At 43.6% G+C, this 20,454-nt stretch overlaps 4 protein-coding genes across 10 annotated transcripts in view; 2 read left to right on the forward strand and 2 right to left on the reverse strand.

Moving 5' to 3' along the window:
- Positions 1–2,427: 2,427 nt before the first annotated feature.
- On the forward strand, positions 2,428–13,373 carry LOC103477516 (caspase recruitment domain-containing protein 8-like). Of its 5 annotated transcripts, none has more exons than XM_017309454.1 (13): positions 2,428–2,963; positions 5,037–5,083; positions 5,160–5,233; positions 5,314–5,528; positions 5,616–5,869; positions 7,333–7,461; positions 7,975–8,107; positions 8,209–8,238; positions 8,490–8,528; positions 11,772–11,813; positions 11,999–12,268; positions 13,090–13,131; positions 13,230–13,373. In XM_017309454.1, the coding sequence occupies exons 1-12, from the start codon at positions 2,774–2,776 to the stop codon at positions 13,110–13,112; spliced, it is 1,446 nt and encodes a 481-aa protein (XP_017164943.1). In that variant the 5' UTR covers positions 2,428–2,773; the 3' UTR covers positions 13,113–13,131; positions 13,230–13,373. The 5 variants fall into 5 exon arrangements, with proteins under 5 accessions (XP_017164943.1, XP_017164944.1, XP_008428894.2 ...); XM_017309455.1 differs by having other exon boundaries at positions 12,002–12,268; XM_008430672.2 differs by having other exon boundaries at positions 8,496–8,528.
- Positions 13,374–13,887: 514 nt separating this feature from the next.
- On the forward strand, positions 13,888–16,865 carry dnajc28 (DnaJ (Hsp40) homolog, subfamily C, member 28). Of its 3 annotated transcripts, none has more exons than XM_008430670.2 (2): positions 13,888–14,000; positions 14,940–16,865. In XM_008430670.2, exon 2 carries the CDS (start codon positions 14,961–14,963, stop codon positions 16,116–16,118), a length of 1,158 nt encoding a protein of 385 aa, XP_008428892.1. In that variant the 5' UTR covers positions 13,888–14,000; positions 14,940–14,960; the 3' UTR covers positions 16,119–16,865. The 3 variants fall into 3 exon arrangements, with proteins under 3 accessions (XP_008428892.1, XP_008428891.1, XP_008428893.1); XM_008430669.2 differs by having other exon boundaries at positions 13,987–14,058; positions 14,941–16,865; XM_008430671.1 differs by lacking the exon at positions 13,888–14,000 and adding an exon at positions 14,002–14,058 and having other exon boundaries at positions 14,949–16,865.
- A 106-nt stretch (positions 16,866–16,971) lies between these two features.
- Positions 16,972–18,934, reverse strand: LOC103477513 (potassium voltage-gated channel subfamily E member 1). The gene is made up of 2 exons (XM_008430668.2): positions 17,910–18,934; positions 16,972–17,431 (listed from the first exon to the last, which is right to left on the reverse strand). The coding sequence occupies exons 1-2, from the start codon at positions 17,933–17,935 to the stop codon at positions 17,008–17,010; spliced, it is 450 nt and encodes a 149-aa protein (XP_008428890.1). The 5' UTR covers positions 17,936–18,934; the 3' UTR covers positions 16,972–17,007.
- A 102-nt stretch (positions 18,935–19,036) lies between these two features.
- LOC103477517 (sodium channel subunit beta-1) overlaps positions 19,037–20,454 on the reverse strand; it is a 7,832-nt gene continuing 6,414 nt past the window's right edge. Inside the window, exons 4-5 of the mRNA XM_008430673.2 lie at positions 19,910–20,069; positions 19,037–19,839 (exon numbers count right to left, since the gene is read on the reverse strand). Of these exons, the coding sequence (XP_008428895.1) occupies positions 19,794–19,839; positions 19,910–20,069 (206 nt within the window). The 3' untranslated portion in view covers positions 19,037–19,793. The remainder of the gene's footprint in view (positions 19,840–19,909; positions 20,070–20,454) is intronic.

Here is a 20,454-nt window from a genome sequence, read left to right on the forward strand (position 1 = left end):
GCCATTTAACAAGGATTCTCACACCTCAGAGTTTTAGTTAAAATGCCATTTAACAAGGATTCTCACACCCCTAGAAATAGATTCATTTAACTGGGACGTTTTCCTTTACATAGACAGTGTTACATAGACAGTGTGAAAGAGAAATAAAAAGAAGTTAATAACTAGATGAAAAGTAAAGATTAAAAACATCAGAGATGTAAGAAAACTCTGAGGTGTAAGAATCCTTGTTGACTTCCATTCTTTTCTACATCCTAACCCTAACCAAACCTCAATTCACATCTTAGTCCTAAAGCTAACCCTTAACCCCAAAACAGCATTTCTCCTTGTGGGGAGCATCCTTTGGTCCCCACAAGGAGCTGTGAGTCCTCACAACATAATATGTGTCAAGACAACGGTCCCCCACTGTACAGCGCCTGCAGCTGTATGGCTATATGCCATACAGCTGCATACCCTGCATACCCTGCATACCCTGCGTACCCTGAGATTTTCCTTTGAGTAGAATATATATAATAATTGTACTTTTTTTGTTTTTCCCTTTGCTATTCACAAAATTGTGTAAAAAAATTAAGATTGTTTTTGTGTCTAAATATTCTGCATGTAGCCCACATCTGCGTGCATCTGTGGGGGTGGGTACATGTCCATCCTAATCCTAAATGTTACTTTACTTTTATTTGGCAGCTTGGCTCTCTTTCTGTAAGCTAAATGTGACTATGAAGTAAAGCTAGCTAAAAAAGAATAAACAGACTTTTCATCCTCCTCCTCCCATGGATCACATGGTTAGACTTTACTTTTCCATCTATTTTTTTGTGTAATTTGTCAAAAAACAAATAAAAATTGGGTCTGCAGGCATAAGTGTGTATCTGCATGTGTGTGGCATGGACCTTACCAAGCTCCGCCCAGAAACACCCCTCGAAAGTCCCACGTGACTTCATGTCTCACATTAACAGCTTAGCTCCAATGTCTAAACATGGCATTTTTTGTTCTCTGCAGAGTATTTCTGAGTCAATTAGTGTAGCATTTCTGCCGGATTTTCACAAAATGTCAGCCACGACAATGGACAAGGGAACCAACAAGTTCATGTCATCTTTTTTGGACGACATCAAGATGTTTTAGCCATGCGATGCCTCCAACATTGTGCGCGTCACAGCTAAATGCTACCGGTCGATGAGGAAAAACAGCAGATTCTCACAGCCTCAGCATAAATATAGCTGTGGACAAGATCACTGACGCCTATTGTTCTTGCAAGGCTGGGTAAGTCGGGCATTCATGGTTTTGAGGGTTCGAATGTGCCTAGGCCTGATACACGGTACTCGGTGCTAGCGTGGCTAACACGATTACAGTTTAGTAAAAGCTAGCGTGGCTAACACGATTRCAGTTTAGTAAAAGCTAGCGTGGCTAACACGATTACAGTTTAGTAAAAGCTAGCGTGGCTAACACGATGACAGTTTAGTAAAAAGCCTTTTCAGGTGAAATAAAATCACAAAAATGTATGTCAGATATGGTACACATTGCATATTGATCTGTTCAGCTAACATAAGGCTGTAACAGACAGGCTTCAGGATGTAGAAGTTGTATCGGTACTGCCATTGTGCTGTACTTGGCTAAAATGTTTTCATAATGGATGTGTTTATTATTTACTTTAATTTTTTCATTCACTAAACACAAAGAAAGCAAAGCAATAATACACCAGCAGACACTCCTTTGTTCTTATTGATCCTACTACGGTTGAGCTGCAAATGCGGTCGTGTACAAGCTTTGATCCAAGCAAGGCTTTCCATTTCAGATTTTGGGAATTTGAATTTTAGTTCCACACACACGATCAGGATACCTGACATTGCCTGTACAGATACCCCCACTGACGGAGAACCAATTTTTTTCGAGTCCTGATGCAAAAACTTTGTCAGTCTGGTAGTCCACAATGTACATTAGCATGAGTTTATGAGACGGTAAGGCACGTGATAGCTGCGCTGTGATGTAAAATGGGCATTAGCCAATGAAATGCGGCCCCTGTGGTAAAGTCCATTGTGTGGGACACATTGGGATATGTGTGGATCAGATGTGATATTCATGCACATCTCGTTCCTGTATCATATTTGTGTCGATTAGGTTTGTGCAGTTGATAAGTGTTGGAGATGCGGCTGCGTTCGTATGGATTAGGTGCAATGATAGTTTTGTGGGTACCCTAAGATATTATCTTACCTTACCCATGAGGCATCCAATTCATGGGGCACACACACACACACGCATACTTGTTTTCTATACACTGTGAGGACTTTATTTAGCCAGTAATTAGGTGGACACACGTGGGGACACAATTTTCTAAATGAGCTAAAGGTTTGGTTTTAGATTTGGATTTTTTTTTTTTTGAGTGACCCTGAAACATGAAATACCATCTTTAATATAAAAATTAATGAAATTTAGAAAATTGAAAATCTGTCAAGTTTTTGGATGCACTTTTGTGTGTGTCCATCACCAACTACCACCAGGTGGCACTTTTTAAGTTTAGAGAACACTGAGATTCATATCAGGATGTCAAATATGAGTAATAATAGTCCTTTTAAGTCAATAAACTGCATTATATTAGATTTTTTTTTTGTTTAAAATTATTTAGTTTAAAGTACCTGGCAACCTGTTTACTGCCAATCATCAATACTGGACTTCACTTTCTGGATGTATCTGAAAAATTTTATTGCACCAAAAAAATCTACATACAAGATAACATATATGTGTACATAAATAAAATATTCATCAATACATATCCAATTGCATATACATGCAGTACGTAAATGTACTTGCACAACAAAACTTGACTGCAGCTGTCCCATTTCCATTTCATCAGTGCATAAAATGTCTTTGTCCAAGTTTCAATATATGTGTCTTGTTTAACAGTTGTCAGGTTTCAGCCTTCCTTTCCCTGGCCATGTCTCTGAGCACCGAATATCTTTTACTTCTGGACTCTCTAGGTAGGTTGCAGTTCTGCAATATGATGGTAATGGAAGATAACGAGTTCCTGGTAGCTTCACATTTGGTTTTTCTTCAATTTTTGGCAAATAATTTATGTCTTTATTTTTCAACACGTTTCTTGCGACCCTGTTGACTATTTGATTGTTCTGTGATCAAGCCCCAGTACCTTAGCAATTTCAAGAGTGACGTATCCTTCTGAAAAATTTTTTCTAATTTTGGACTTTTTTAGACTCACTTAATTTTTGGCCAATTTTGCCTGAGTTAAAGAAGCTACCCAATAATGATGGACACTCTTATATAGAGTGTGGATCTTCTTAGGCCCCACCCTCCTTCATTAAGTAAATACACATCAGCTGATATGTTTATTTTCAATAAGCATTCAGGTTTATACAGCTTGGAGTTGAAAAATATACATAAAAATTATGATATGGTCAAAACTAACACTTGCCTAATTGTGCACACAGTGAAGAACCAGACATTATAAATGACTTTAGTGCTGCTCAGCTGAAATATGTTGAATTTAGAGCTAAATGAATGGCAATGGCTTGTCACGCTGTGGTGGCATGGCAATGGTCTTGGATATGCCCCTTTAACATGCACAACTTGAGATTTTGAAAATTATTACTCTCCAATGCCTTAAATCATCCCAATGAGGAGTTCATTAAAGTTCGACATGTATGAAAAGTAAAAAATGCCTAGAAATTACCCTTTGATCTTGTATACCTCCAAGAGGCTATTTTTCTTGTTTCTGTTGGTTCTGTAGCAAATTTCAGCTCTCTACAATTTGCCAATTGGCCTATCTCATGTTAGGGAGCAATGTAGAGCCATTTGACCATGCTCACTTTTGATTCTATTAAAAGACAAAAACTTGACTTGGAGGATCATTTTTTGCAAAGTTTTTGAGTTTTCAAACATATTTATTCCTCCATCTTGGTACCTATTTGGAGGAGAATTACAATAATAAACCAGGAAATTTGAAGCACCTAAGCTTCACAGCACTTAGGTGGTTAGGCCTGATTGCAATGATTTTTAATAAAAATGAAAAAGTAAATACTGATAAATTTCAGCTTCATCCATCCATTTTATGTGCACCCTTGTCCCTTAGTGGGGTCGGGAGGGTTGCTGCCTCTCCAGCTAACGTTCCGGGCGAGAGGCGGGGTCACCCTGGACAGGTCGCCAGTCTGTCGCAGGGCAACACAGAGACACAGGACACACAACCATGCACACACACACTCACACCTAGGGGCAATTTGGAGAGGCCAATTAACCTAACAGTCATGTTTTTGGACTCTGGGAGGAAACCGGAGAACCGGGAGAAAACCCACCATGCACAGGGAGAACATGGAGACTCCATGCAGAAAGACCGGGGCCGGGAATCGAACAAGGCAAGGCAACAGCTCTACCAACTGTGCCATTGTGCAGCCCAATTTCAGCTTTAATTAAAATTAAATAAATTAAATTAAAAATTCTCTATTGATCCCACACTGCAAGAAATCTAATTAAAAAGCTAGATTAGTTAAAGTTAAATTGGGGATTAAATTGTAATTCTCCTTCTGACCAATACTGGATGCTAGAGTGAGCAGGCAGTGAGCAGGCAGACACTCTTCCAGAACAGTACACCTAAAGTGGACTGCAATACACACGTGCTGGTCTCCACCTTTTCAGAGGACAGGGCTATGGGGTCACTGAGAAGCTCCAGAGGGACATGGGCTGCAACCAGCACTTGGACACACTTTGTGAGTCCATGGAACTGTGGAACTGCAAGAGACAGGAGGACACAGGACTCTGTCTCTCTGTCTCATACAGATGCTTTCTGATTTCCCAGAAAGACCATGATTCATGCTTATGCTGTCTGTTGCTGCTGTTTTGGGGTTTAACCTGCACAATAAGGAAATACTGAGCAGATTCATAGCATAATTAATGGAGCAACTGAGAAAATATTGGGAATCTAATCAGCTTTCTTCTACTAGAGTAGGAAGGTGTAAAATCATAAAAATGATCAGCAGTCAGTCGTAATAAATTATTCTGGTACGGTTCAGGATTTTAACTCTGCTGCTTCAATGTTTTTCCAGCAGCAACTTCAACAAGTTTGGATTCTGTGGATTGTGGAAGTGTGGAGGTAACCCATGTATTTTATAGCCCTGACCTTTGACCCTGTGTTTAATCTACGTAACATGTGGGATGATGTTGTGCAGCAGGACTCCAGCAGCTGGACCAAAGTGGACCCTGAGCTGGACGGGACGTCTCCAGACCAAGATCCAACTTACAGGTAAAAGCTCAGAGCCTGGAGGTCAGCAGGTCAAACTGTGACATCAGCAGCTCAAACTTCCTCTTCCTGTCTGGGTCCAGCCTCCAGTCTGCAGCGGGCCACTTTGAGTGCAGCGTCTCTGGTCTGCGTTGGGTCTGCAGGGAGAAGGTGGGCTTCAGGTACCGGTTCTGCTCCTGGGACGGACACATGGAGAGGATGGAGAGCAGAGGATTCCGGCCTGCTGGTCCTTTACTGGACATCTCTGTCCTTACTGGGAGGGTGATGGAGGTGCAGCTGCCACACTGGGTCTGCACCGGTAGGAGAACCTCATGGRAACATTAGTTATGTTTCCAGAACCGACCCAGAAGTTTCTCACTGAGTTTCTCTTCCTGCTGCGTTTCAGACGATGTTCCTGAGTTACTGAAGAACTTTGCTGTCCTCCATGTTAACGACTGTGGAGATGTTCTGGAGAAAGCGACCCGGGTCACAAAGACCCATGTCGGGTTAGCAGAACCAGTTTTCTCTCTGCTGGGAGCTGTCATAAAATACTTCTTTAATCCAAGAATCTCCTGCAACACATTAATGTACTATCAGCCCAAAACGTCCTACCTGAAGATGCGAGTCTACCTGATTCCACCGGATCCTGCTCTGAAACAGGTGATTATTGATTCACTGATTTATTTTATAATATCCTTTATTTATCCACATTATGTCAATCTTAGATTAAAGTCTCTGTTTTAGACAAACAGCTTGACATGGAAGAGATAGAACCTGCTGATATGGAGCATAATAATTTAATGTCACTATTTTCTTATAATAACATTTTATATCATTAGAGATGTTTAAACATGTTTTAATACAATAAATAAAAACAATCACAGATTAATCCAGTTACACGTCTTCCTGTTTAAATCCTGTTTTCCAAATGATTTTCTGTTTCTGCAGCTTAAACTTAAAGTTTTAAATAAAAACATTTTATAAGCAGGAAGTGTTATGAAAACTTTCCAGTCTGTAGTTTTTGTCCCAGAGATCAGAGATGCTTTAGACCAGGGGCCCCAAACCTTTTCCTCTGAGGGCCACATAACTTTTCCCTTCTCTGGTCGGGGGCCGGAGTCAGTTTGTAACAGAAAAAGTGTTGCACGTTTATCACCTGGGCTGCCAGAAAAGTGAAACGGTCACTGGGACTGACTAGTATATATTCCACTGAGGGAAAGTAACTTTAACATTATTTCCTCATATGTCAACATAAAGGCTCGTTTTGAAGTATAAGCTGCAGGTATTGCTTCCAAAATGCGGCGTTCATAACAAACACTGTGTTCATCTGCTCTACCGCTAGCAAACAACCGAACTGATTACATAGCATAAAAGTCAAGCAGTTCCCTAAAAGTCCAACAGATGGCAGCAATGCGCCATGCAAAACAAAACACCCTCAGTTTACAGGACACACTTCCTGCTACAGAGCCCCCTGGTGGTTGAAGAAAAATCCACATATAAACCGGAAAATACAATATATGAAAAAAAATCTGAATGCTCTCTGGTATTGTTCAGGGGGCYGGACCAAATGTGGAGGCGGGCCGGATCCAGCCCACGGGCCGTAGTTTGGGGACCCCTGCTTTAGAGTTTTAACTCCACTGTTCTTAACGATGAACTGATTTAACGTTTAGCAGCACCAACATCAGCTGAACGCTCAGTTTAGATATTATTAATGATATTTAATGTGCAGGAATGAAAGGGTGAAACTCCAGAATGAAATAAATGCAGACATCATTTCTTCACCCTTATTTTCAGGTGAACTTTTATTTCAGCGGCCCCATGATGCTGTGGGCCAGAACATTTCAATATTAATGATCTTTTTTACTTTAATTACCGTCGTCATTATGGAACTATATAAATATATTTTATTTACTTTAGATGCAACATGGCAGCAGGTTGATGGTTTCACTTCCTGGGAGAGAGGACTGTCTTCTGATTGGTCGTCGGTGTGAACCACTGACTGTAGTTTAAGCTCTTTGGGTTCCTCTGCATCAGATCAAGAGTTTTACAAACGTTTTGTTGCCTCAGTGTTTCTGTCTTCAGTTAAACTCTTGGTCAAACATCTGGTCTGGTTTCTGTCCTGACAGTCGGTCCACAGCAGAGAATCCTCCAAGGGATACGAAGAAATCGTGAAGCCCCGACCAGACAAGCCTCTGAAGATGGGCTGTGGCTTCAGCCTCCAGGCCACCGTAGAGACGGCCAGAATCCAGCCACCGGTACCGTTTGGACTTGAAGCCCCACATACTCAGGCGCTCATCACTCTGTAGAGATTCACACGGATCGAAGCAGACACTGACCCGATAGTTGGCGCTAAGATCCGTTTCTGTGATCTTTCTGTGTGTCACAGTAAACGTCTCTGCAGGAAGCCGTGTTCACATCCAACTGGGTCGGATCCGACACCGAGCGGATCCGGTCGGCACAAACGGTCACAGAGACGCTTAGCGTGACTCTGACTGATGGCTCAGCCTCCAACCAGCATCAGGTTTACTGGCATCCATTCAGATTGTAGGAAATCATGAGAAACATGGGCGATGTGTACGATCAGCTAAATCTGAGCCGTTCACAGCCAGACTGGGTCACAGAACACCTGAGGATGTGGGAACCTTTAGCTTGAGAAACTCACTTTTCATTTGAGTCCACTTTGGTTCTGATGACGGTATTTAAAAGCAGAACCGCCCAGAGTGAATCTGGTGTTATGATCATTAAGCTGCAGGCTGTTTGCTTCACAGGAAATCACTCTGAGGCACGACAGCCAGGACCCGAACTTCTACGAGGTTTTTATTGAGAATCCGGGAGAAAACTTCAACCTGGAGCTGCTGCAGACTCATTCAGAGAAAGTTTGGTTCTGTGAGATTAGGAAAGGTCAGTTTATGTTCTGTAAACCTTCAGTCTGAACTTCCCATCACTCAGCTCGTTAACTCGGCTTCATGTTTCACATTGAGATTGTTTCTGTTTATTTCTAGATGATCATCCTAGATCTGGTTCCACTGAAGGTGAGACGCTTCATTTATTTACCATAAATCTACATATCTGGATTCTGATGATTAGAAATATACTTTTTACATATTTTATAAATATATTATTCAATGATCAGTTTTTATGTCATTTTCTAAACTGAGTGAGACGTTGATCATGTTCACATTAAGATGAGAAGGTTTTGGTTGGATCCAGCTGTTTATTTCAGTCATGATGAAGATGCAACAAACCGTTTCATGAATAATTTTTCTGTTTTACTTTGTGTCAGTCGGAGAGTCAACAGAAACTGATACTGTCGCGACAGAAGGTATGAAAACTACTGGAAACCATCATGTTAACAATAGATCAATTCAGCTTGTTGTATTAATAAATAAAGAACATGAATTTACATTCAAGAAATTACTGTGAGAAACAAAACATTTAAAATAAACGGAGCACTATAAAGTAATCTCCTGAACGTTGCTGCTTCATCCTGAACTGAAGTCTGCAGCTGCCTGCATAGAGGAGACAAATACTTCCTGATGAAAAGTCTGACGGTCAGACAAGAGGAGTGCTGACCTGTTTATCCTCTGGGACAAGAGCCTCACCTTCCTGAAATGATGCTTTTAAATCCGTCTTTTTCACAAATAAATCATTCACGTCTGGTCTATTTAAAGTAAAACTGCAGCGCTTTGGTCTGAATTCCTCGTTGTATTTACATAGTTTGATAGCAGTGATACGAGTGGAGAAACGTTTTATTCCCAAGTTTAGTAAAGATGTCAGGATGGAAGGCTTGTCCCAGAGCAGGAGAACGAACACGACCAGAACCAGCATGTGAATGAATCACAATGGTTTTATCCATCCATCCATCCATAACATGGAGCATAGTTAAATATTAATGCTACCACAACGGTAAATGACAGGAGTTTGATGGAATTATTCATTATATTTTAACAAATAGTGAGACACTGTTTCATGATCAGATAAAGATTCATCTTCGAATATAAAGTATTTTTATTTGAATGCAGCCATTGTTTGAAGGCTCTGCCTCCAATGTGTGCAGTTCAGCCCAGCATAGACCTGAAATTAGCTCTTGGTTCTCATTCTGACATACATGCAAACCAAAGGAACGGCCTTCAACCAGGATAATCCTGTTTCTTCACATTTGGCCAATTTATTTTTAATGCCCCGTTTTCTCTTTCCACCGCCCCTCCAGATTGTGGATGGTAAGCAGAATGATTTTTTAATTTGAAACCAAACAGTTGGTTGATTTCTTGTAGCGATGAAATATGTGCCATTGCCTCTAGAAACAACATCCAAAGTTTCATCAAGGAATTATTTAAGTGAACTTTGGCAGCTGAACTACTATCTGCACGTTTCTGCCATCAGCAGATAACCAGCCCTGCTGGTCATCATATGTGCACTTGCCTGTTTCCAGATGTGGTTTTCTGTTACAAAAGATTGTGCTTTAATGGGTGTTATGTCACTAGGAGGCAGCACAGAAAGATGAGTCAGGGAAACAGGAAGGTCTCTTCAGGGCGCAGGAATCTGTAGAGGCGTTATGTTGGGAAACAGCGTCTGATGTGTGCTGCACATTTAACCACTGCTGTTGTTTTTGGCAGAAGTGTTGCATCTGTTTTGAATTTAAAATAGGTTTTCTGTCTGATTTTTAAAAGGAGCCATGTTTCCACAAAGCCCCAAAATCATCAACAACCAAAAATGCAAGTGAGAGACATAATCTGAAAAAAAAAACAAGTCCAGAAATCCCAATGCATGATTTATGTGATATAAAAAAAAAAATTAAAATAAATTCCCTTCTCACCCTCCGCGGGTGGTCTGTTTCATCCTCTGAGCTCGGGTCCTCTACCAGAGGCCTGGGAGCTTGAGGGTTCTGCGCAGAATCTTGGCTGTGCCTAGAACTGCACATTTCTGGACTGAGATGTCTGATGTTGTTCCTGGGATCTGTTTGAGCCACTGCTCCAGTTTGGGGGTGACTGTCTGCCCCGAGGGCCCCGATGACCACAGGCACCACTGTGGTCTTCACCTTCCAGGTCTTTTCCAGTTCCTCCCTGAGGCCCTGGTATTTCTCCAGTTTCTCCTTCTTCCTGATGTTGTAGTCACTTGGTATTGCTACATCCACCACAACGGCTTTCCTCTGTTCTTTATCCACCACCACAATGTCCGGTTGGTTCGCCATTACCATCTTGCCTGTCTGGATCTGGAAGTCCCACAGGATCTTAGCTCGGTCATTCTCCACCACTTTTGGGGGTGTTCCCCACTTTGATCTCGGGGCTTCCAGTCCATATTCTGCACAGATGTTCCTGTACACTATGCCCGCCACTTGGTTATGTCGTTCCATGTACGCTTTCCCTGCCAGCATCTTGCACCCTGCTATTATGTGCTGGACTGTCTCAGGGGCCTCCTTGCACAACCTACACCTTGGGTCTTGTCTGGTGTGGTAGATCTGAGCCTCTATTGCTCTGGTGTTTAGGGCCTGTTCCTGGGCGGCCAGGATGAGAGCCTCTGTGCTGTCCTTGAGTCCAGCTTTCTCCAGCCATTGGTAGGTTTTCCTGACATCAGCCACTTCAGTTATTTGTCGGTGGTACATCCCATGTAGGGGCTTGTCCTCCATGATGGTATATATACATATATATATACATACATACACACACACACACACACACTTATTACCCTGAATTAGAAGCACCAGCTTCAGGTCGTTATCTGCATAAAGGCTCCTGTCCACCAAACACAATCAATCAGAAGGGGAAGGAGGTTGTTCCTCTAAATCTCACAACATGGCCCTGGTCATCCTCTCCTGTCATGTGCAGAAAAACACCCCCAAAGCATGATGCTTCCACCCCCATGCTTCACAGTAGGGATGGTGTTTTTGGGATGGTTCTCATCAACCTTCGTCCTCCAAATACAACGAGTGGAATTAAGAACAAAATGTTTTATTTTGGTCTCATCTGACCACATAACTTTCTCCCATGACTCCTCTGGATCATCCAAATGGTCCTGGGCAAACTTGAGACGGGCCTGGACGTGCGCTGATTTAAGCAGGAGAACTGTCTTAATGTATTACCCACAGTAACCTTGGGAACGGTGGTGCCAGCTCTCTTCAGGTCATTGACCAGCTCCTCCCGTCTGGTTCTGGTTCAGCTGATTCCTCACCTCAGTTAGAGCGTTGAAGATGGGTCGTGGTTGGGTCTTCAATCATGACAATGAGCTCCGTAAGAAGCTTATCGAGGTTCTGGAGTGGCCTCACCAGTCTCCAGACCGAAACCCTGAGAATCTTTGGAGGAGCTCTAACTCCGTTTCTCAGCGACAGCCCAGAAACCTGGCTGATCGAGAGAAGATCTGTGAGGAGGAATGGGCTGAAATCCCTGCTGCAGTGTTGGCAAACCTAGTGAAAACTGTACCAAATATTCATAAATATAATATCTGGTGTGCAACTTTTATCTGATCATCCAAATGAGTTGGAAACGTAGCAGAGTGTGATTTGCTGGATCTTCATCATAGCTGAATTAAAACCATTTCATTCATGTTTTTGTGTTTGTTTTGATTTCAGTTGGAGAGTTTTCAACAGAAGCTGCTGTTCTGGAGGCAAAAGGTGTGAAAATGACTGAAAGTCATTGAAACCATCAATCTGCATGTAAACAGTAGAGATGCATAACTGGAAAATGCAGCCATAATATCTGTCAGATCTTTCTTTATTAGTTATTAATAGTGAATAACTAAATCCTGCATTCTAACTCTTCAATATCCGTCCTGGTTTCGGTTCGGGTTCGGTTCCAGCAGCTTCATCTTCCACAGAAATGCCTCGCAGCATTAAGCAGCTTCTGGCTGAAACCCTGGAGGATCTGAGCCAGAAGAACCTGGACAAGTTTGTCTTCCAGCTGCTGGACCGCAGCGGGGAGCCGCGGGTCAGACGCTGCAGGGTGGAGGGGAAGAGCCGCCTGGACATCGTGGATGTTCTGGTCTCCACCTTCACGGAGGACAAGGCTGTGGATGTCACCGTGGAGATCCTGGGGACCATCGGCTGCAACCATCAGGCGGAGACACTCGGTGAGTTCAGCCGGAGCTGAAGAGACGAGTTTGTCTCTGCGGCCGACGAGTTTCAGGGTTTAGAAATAAAACGAGTTGAAGCTCAGAGGAAACAAGGAAACTGCTCATTTATTAATTTTTAAAAAATGCAAATTTGTTCAATTTAATTTTAGTTCATTTGTTACCTGCAAATCTAAATTGAACTATTTTACCTGCAGAAGTTTTAGACAAAACTGCATTTTAGCCTTTATCATCAGAAACGCCCCCTTAGGTCCCAATTTAGTTACTGGATCATGAATTTAGTAATGACAAAATAAAGTATGCACTGATTAAATACTGGAGTTTTGCATATCAGGCCACAGTAAAGATGTTTTTATAATTATTTGAATCTGACTTCAAGTAAAACAAACAAAACACATCTACTCTTAGCCGTAGTGAACTTGTCATCAAGTTAGCTGATTTAAACATGGGGTTAAATAAACGATTTGGTTTTAATACATTTTGTCGTTGTGTTAATACAACAACAAAATGGACAAACATCAGCAACGAGTTCAGAGAAGCAACTGGTGCTGTGAAGCTCAGAGAAATGACCAGGAACCAAAGGGCTCCATCTCAGATGCTACAGCAGGTTCAAGGTTAAAGGTCATGAAGGGACAGTTAGAAAGAGACTGAATGTTTATGGGAAGCAGAAAGTCTTTTCTTCCTAAAACAAAATGTCAGCAGAACTTTAACTGTCTGCCTGATATTTGCTGGATTTCCTTTCAGAAGGAACAAACTTTAAAACTTTGTAAAAATGTCACTGATTTGTGGCGACAGATTTTTGTTTCTGATCTGTTTAACAGTGAAGGAGAAACATGGAGGATGACAGGCAGCTCGTCTTTACGGTGAGTAACTATGAAATGTTTCATTCACAACATAATGTCAGCATTTAAACATTTAGAGAGCAAAACGGTTCTACAGAAACGTGATGTTTGTGTTGCAGGAAACCTGAAGAGCAGCAGATGAAGGAGAGATGACCTCAAAGTCCAGCTGCAGAATGGAAACTACTCATATTATCAACTTAAATAATATTTTTGTATCATGTTCTTATCCTACAATCGACTGCAGATAAATAAATGTTTTTATATCTGGGATGATGTGTTTTTGTCGTAAGTTTCAGTTTAAATGAAAATAMATTCATAAAAATGTGTGTTCGTTTTTGAAAGTTATATTTTCACCATGTTATTCCAACAATGATAAATGTCTGAGTTCCAAACTAAATATTTAATTCAATGACTAAATATCTAAACTGTTTTAATTCCTACATTTAAAATAAACCAAAAACAAATGCAAAGAAAATTCAAAGTAATAAAATCAAAGAATAAATAGCTCTGACAAATTATTTTCTATTTTTCATTAAAGTGGTACCGATGGGTAAAAGCATGTGCTGATTATGCAAACAGGTTTTTACAAAATATGAGGAAGAATATCAAGTTCCACACCTAAAACTAGGAAAATGGAAAAAAATACCATCTAAAATAAACAGTATACAGTTAAAGAGGTTACACCAGAAAACTAGTTGCTCATAATACTTGTTTATTATCAAATTAGACTAGAAACTGTAAATTAATTTGCCTTTTTTTGAAATGCAAGTCACAGCGTTTCCATGTGTGGCTGTAATTCCCTGACCTGACGGCAGGGGGCGGTGGAAAGTCTCAGCGGCGGAGAGGCGCAGGAAGAGGAAGAAGCTACATAACAACACAGCGGACTCTCAGTGGAGATCCTGTGGCTCCCGGAGCCTGGATGCGGCTTCCCGCCCGGACTGAGAGCAGGTCTGGGCCGCAGCTTCCTGTCACATTTCTCGGTGTTTTTCTCTGTAAATCCGCCGTTAGTTTGACTCTTTTAGCCAAACACTGACGCTGTTATTGAACCGGCTGCTCAACGTGACATCAGAAGAATCTCCACAGAGTTGGTTTGACGTCTAGAGCTGCTTCAAGAAACTTCCGGAGACAGTTAGCGCTTTGAACGGGTGTCACGAAGAGAAATACCTGCAGGTGTTATTCAGGCTGAAGTTGGTGTCTGCTTGGAATTAAAGGGCTAGTACACTCTTTATTGTTCTGGACGTAATTAAATCTGTGGTAATAAATCAGAAACGGTTGGACTTGTGTCACCCGGCGAGTTTATCACACATTAGTCATTAGCATCAATGTCAGATTATTTTGGGCTTTTTTTGTGGTTTATCTGAGATGATTTTGCATAAGTAGAAAACAGAACTAAGGATCATAAAAGAAAGTTTGGGGAAAAACGCGGATTTATTGATAGTGTCTTTTAAATCACATCAAATCAAATTAGGCTGAAGAATATCCATAAACACCCGGTAATATTTGGTTTGTCAAGAAGCTCCTGCCATCATTTTTGGCAGTTTGTAAAAACTAGTTTCTCAGCTCAGATCCAGCAGGTTTGCAAAGAAGCAATAATTAAACTTTTACTGTTTCAGATGCTCTGAAGGCATCAATGAGTCCAAATAAGGGCCTGAAAAGTTGCTAAATTTAGCAGAAGAGTTAAGTTGGCAACAATGATTTCCCTCGTTTTGACCTCCTCCGCTCACCCTGGTTTGGCCACGCCCCTCAGTGCCACTTGGCTCCGCCCAGGAAATATCAGAGAAATGTTTTTGATGCAGATTAATTTTCCTGATTCTGAACTTTTTCTTTAAGATCTGCAGACGGTCCCAGAGATGAACAGCCGTCTCCTGCTGTTGCCGTGGCGCCGGGGTTTCCGTCATGGCCGCCGCCTCCTCCTGTCCTCCCGGCGGTCCGGAGCGTCCAGGTGGTCCAGCTCGGACGGTCGGATCAGCCGCAGCCTCCAGGAGAGCTACAGGGTGCTGCAGCTGCCCGCCGAGGGCCGCAGCAGCCCCGCGGAGGTGAGGGCCGCCTACCTGCGCCTCGCCAAGCTCTACCACCCGGACTGCGGCGAGCCCACCGCCGACGCCGGGCTGTTCGCTCGGGTCGAGGAGGCGTACCGGGCCGTCCTGGCCCATCAGAGTAAAACCCGACAGCCGGACGGAGCGACGGAGGACGACGACGAGGACAAGACCCGAGGAGCCGCTCTGCAGCACCGACACTACCTGAGCTTCGAGGGCGTGGGCTCGGGCACCCCCAGCCAGCGGGAGCGGCAGTACCGGCAGGTCCGTGTGGACCGGGCCACCGAGCAGGTCCTCAGCTACCGCCAGAGGGAGCACGAGCGCGCGGCGGCGGCGGACGGGGCGCTGGCAGAGCGGGACGCCCGTCAGCGCAGCCACAAGATCAAGATCACGCAGGCGGTGGAGCGGCTGGTGGAGGACCTGATCCAGGAGTCCATGGCCCGCGGAGACTTCCGGAACCTGAGCGGCGCCGGGAAGCCGCTCAGCAAGTTCCAGCACAACCCGTACGCCGACCCCATGACCCACAACCTCAACCGCATCCTGATCGACAACGGCTACCAGCCGCCCTGGGTGGTGACGCAGCGCGACATCCGGGAGGGCGCCGCCCGGGTCCGGAGCCGGCTGCTGGAGGGCCGGGCGCGGCTCGGTGACCCCATGACCCCAGCGGAGCAGCGCCACTGGGAGCGGCTCTGCGGCGCCGCGGAGGAGGAGCTGGCGAAGCTCAACAAGATGGTGGACGACTACAACCTGATCGTCCCCATGCTGGGCATGCAGATGGTCCACTTCAGCCTGGCCCGGGAGGCGGCGCGGGCCCACAGGGTTGCCGAGCAACGGAGGGCGGAGCTTCTGCAGGTCCGGCAGGAAGAGAGGGAGCGGAGGAAGGAGGAGAAGAAGAGAGCCAACTCTGCAGGCAGGACTCCAGCTAAGAGGCGAGGGCTGGTGTCCTGGATGCAGAGTCTGCTCGGATACTAACCCTGCATAGCAACGGGCAAAAGACTCCGACCAGCCGCTGCTTTACTCACCTTTAAAAGGAAAATTAAACTAAAACACAAGAGGGAAAACAAAGAATAATTTTTATCATCAACCCAGGGTGTTGGTATTGTTCCTGTATGGAAAGCTCTTATTGAATTTAATGTGATGATCATTAAAATGATCCGTTCTAATGATGGTTTGCACACAGACTGAAGGACTCTGGCACCGAGCGTTGGGTCGTCATCAGCTTTGTTTCCATCCAATGAATTTAGTGCAAACTTTTAAACGGTGGCAAAAAAGATCAAAGTGAATTAGCCTGTTTCCACCTACTGGTTTAGAGTGGATCAACCAGGGCACAAACACATAACTTCGTCACATGTTGGCGTTGCGCTTGGCTGTAGCAAACAGGAAGTAGATGTTGCTAACTCTGAATAACGTGGAGAAAACCTGGTCTGTGCCTTACCAGAGGCACGAAACCCAGGAGAAACTCTGCAGAAGCTCAGGAAGCGTCCAAATCTTCAGTGTGGGTTTCCTCTACGTCCTGTTCCTGTTCATCGCCTGGTTGATTCGCTCCAAACCAGTAGATGGAAACATGCAGAATTCACTTCTTTTTTTTTTCAACTTTTTAAAGGTTCACTCATAATTTGGGTGGCACTGTAAACGTAGCGAATGAGGTGAGAAGATGGAAAAAACAGACAAACACTAATGTTTGGTTACTGTGAGACATTAAAGATTATTTATTTAAAATCTTCTGGATATCTCACTTTGTGACATACAGTGCCACGCATGGTGGTGGCACCATCATGCTGAGGGGCTGTTTTACTGTAGCAGGGTGGCAGTGTTAGCAGATCATCCTCAGATGATCCTCCAGGTCTGGAGAATCGTCGTTTTACTGTGGCAGCGGCTGCAGAGCCACAGGGTTGCAGAGGACCACCGGGTCCTGGGCCCCCCGCTGCAGGGCCTCGGCTACGGCCCTGGGCGGCCCCGCCACGGCGCTCCAGTCGTGGGCGATGTACTGGTGGTACGGGTCCTGGGAGCCCTCCAGCTTCTTGGAGCGGATGTAGCTCAGCATGATGCCGAAGGTGAAGAAGCTGAAGAGGCCGACCACCAGCAGGATGAACATCAGCTCGTCAGGCTGAGGGCGACCTCTGGCGGAGGCCACCGCCTGCTGCAAAGCATCATGGGTAGTGTGGTTCCCGGGCCGCTGGAGGCCGCTGCTGTTGAGGCAGTGCTGCAGGACGGAGAGCAGGAGAGACTGCAGCTCGGTGCTGTTGAAGCGGAGCATCACTGCCCTCTGCTGGCCACTCGGTGCACTGCAACCAGAAAGGAAAAAACCTAGCATGCTTAGTTTTATTTGATATATAGTTCATATTTAAATTATGCATATAAAGGTTTATAAAAAAATTATAATAATATGCAGGAATTTCAAATATTTAAAGCATTTTAAACATTTCCAAAAGTATTTGGGTTGCACTGGAGGATAAATCTGATCATGTGAATTAAGAAAAGCCTCCATGAGAATAAACTAAACTCCTGAGTAATAATTAATCTTTAATGTGACTTTGACGATACATTTAGCTTTTATATCAGCAAAATCCGTCTTTTTATCTTTAAAAATCCTCATAATGACGAATATTTAACCCTAATCAAACCTCAGAGGACTTTTTTCTAGCCAACAAACTTCAGATTTTAATCCTGGACATCTTTATCTTTCCTGGCCGACCTTTTCAGAGCCAGTTTGTCTGGTCTGCAGGATGATAAGATCCAGTTTAAAGCCTCGTTTGGACCTACCTGGTGCAGCTGGGCTTCAGGAACATCTCCAGCTCTGCAGCAGGAAGCCGAACCCGTCCGCCCGTCGAGGTCACGCTCCACGTAGAGACCGCACGTCAACACGTCTAATGAAACGGGAGGTCGCAGGGAAAGGTTAACGGATCCCTGCAGAGGCTCCTCCAGCTGCTCAGGAGAAGAACCACGGGTCCGACCGGTCGGTTCTGTTGGATCTGTGTGAGTCTGGATCAGAAAGCTAAGGTTCTGTCACATGCGGTGGTTCTGTTTGGCTCTTACTGGGTCAGTGTGACGCTGACCTGCAGCCAGAGAACAAAGCTGCTTTCAGGCTGAAAACCTGCAGCGGAGCAGAGATTCAGTTACAGCAGATCCACCTCCAAACGTCCTCTGGCTGAAAATATTCTAGATTATTTTAATGTCATTTCCCACTGACGTAAACATGAATTTGTTCAGCAAGGCAGATGATTCTGGTAAAGTTCTGGTCCAGTTGTTCTTTCCAAGGAGACAAACTTAAAATTCTCCAGGTTTTCTGAACATTTCTTCTCCGAAGATGACCCTGGATTGACCTCCAGAAAGCCCAGAGAACCACTGGTGAAGGTCCATTTGAACACTACAGGAAGGTTCGGTTCTTGGAAAGGAAAGTTAAAAACTGCAGGTGATCAAATTCAGCAGAAATCAAACATGTTCAATAAAAACCCGATTAATGAGGTTCAGTTGTTCTGCTGAGGCACGGCGGTGGCAGCATCATGACTGAGGAGTGGGCCAAAATTATGAACTCAAAAAAATGATTTTTATTAAATCACTAAAAATGATGTGCATTTTCTTAGCTGATCAATAATAAACTAAACATGAACTATTTCATTTTTCTTTGTAGGAACAGGATGTTAAAACATAAATTCAAGAGTTTATCATGAATGCTTTACTAGATGAAAGGTTAAATCATTTTAAATGGTCTATTCTCATCAATAAAAACTGGAACTACGTCAGACTTCGTTTAAAAACACTTCCTGTTTTAGTAAAAACAGACGTAGCTGCACCATGGTGAACTTTAGAGTATAAATCAATGGACATGTGCTCATTTTCTATTACCATGAATTTAAAATTAACTGTTTGCAAATAACCTGGAGGAAAAATGATGAAAAGGAAAATTTAATGGAAGAAACAGAAAAAAACGAACAAGAAGAAAACAGAAGGATCTGACAAAGTGACCGTGGGAAACATAAATCTATGGGATCATGAAGCAAAACAACTGAAAACAAAACAGATCAGGATCAATTAAATAAACACAAGATGGGAATCCAACAGAGAGGAGACAGGAAGACATGCAGTGATGAACAAACACCTGGAAATATATAATACTGATAAATATCGGTTATTAATATCGGCCCAAGTTTTCACATCAGTTCATCCCTACAAATAAGAAACCAGAGAAATGATCGACAGACAGACAAGAAGAAGAAAGGAAATATTTTTTCTGCTTGGCGAATCAGGCGGTTTCCCATGGCGACAGACAGGATGTGACATCAGAGTCCTTCATGTTGTCTCAGTTTAAGCTGAAGTGATAAAGCTGTCAGAACCACCTGAGAGGTTCTGGTGGTCCAGGTCAGATGTTTCCATCAGGGATAAACCTCATGATCATTCAAAGCCTTTCAGAGACGATGAACTGCTGAAGGATCCAGAATAAATCTGCAATCCGTCTGTCTGGGTGTTAATTCTCTTCTTAAAACTGATATGAGTAACTTTTATGAACAATGTGGGTTTTTTAAACATATTTATCAAACCTGTCACTATTAGTGAGAGAAACAGTCCGTGAAAAGATTGATCTGCTGCCTGAAGAAATGCTCCGAAAACAACCAATCAGAGCCAGGAGGCGGGGCTTAGCGCTGTCAATCACTCCGCCTGCACGCCGTCACAGGGATCCTTGGACTCCAGGAGTCTGGAAACATCAGAAGAGACGTGTGAGAATCAGCTGACCGGAAACACAGAAACAGGAAGTGGAGACTCACGATCCCTCCGCTTCCAGCGCTTTCTTCGCCTCTCGCGCTTCGTGTTCGTCCCAGATCTTCCTGTAGCAGTAGACCATGACCAGGATGAGCCACAGCTGCAGAACCACGATCAGGACGTACATCACGATCTCAGAGATCACCGCCGTCAGCTCCCGGTTGGCTGCAGGAAACCAGCCAATCACGTGTCAGAAAGCTGGACAGGTGTTATGCCCAGAAAAGCCCCCCTGCCCAAATTTGCATCCCCTGTCGCGGGAGCGCGCATCGCTCTAAGCTCTCGCATATTGACGAGGAAACGGATAAAAATATGACCGAAGAGGAAATTTTTAGTCGCGGGAGCGCGCATCGCTCTAAGCTCTCGCATATTGACGAGGAAACGGATAAAAATATGACCGAAGAGGAAATTTTTAAGATATTTGTAACATTATCACGTTTCCTAACCATGTAATCCCTAATACGGTGGGTTTTATTTCGCAAATTATTTGAAATAAATACGGTTTTTACACTTTTATTGACACATATGAGTCGAACTTTTTTTCAGTCCGTGT

Source organism: Poecilia reticulata, linkage group LG16 (genome assembly GCF_000633615.1).
Source record: "Poecilia reticulata strain Guanapo linkage group LG16, Guppy_female_1.0+MT, whole genome shotgun sequence".
Lineage (NCBI taxonomy): Eukaryota > Metazoa > Chordata > Actinopteri > Cyprinodontiformes > Poeciliidae > Poecilia > Poecilia reticulata.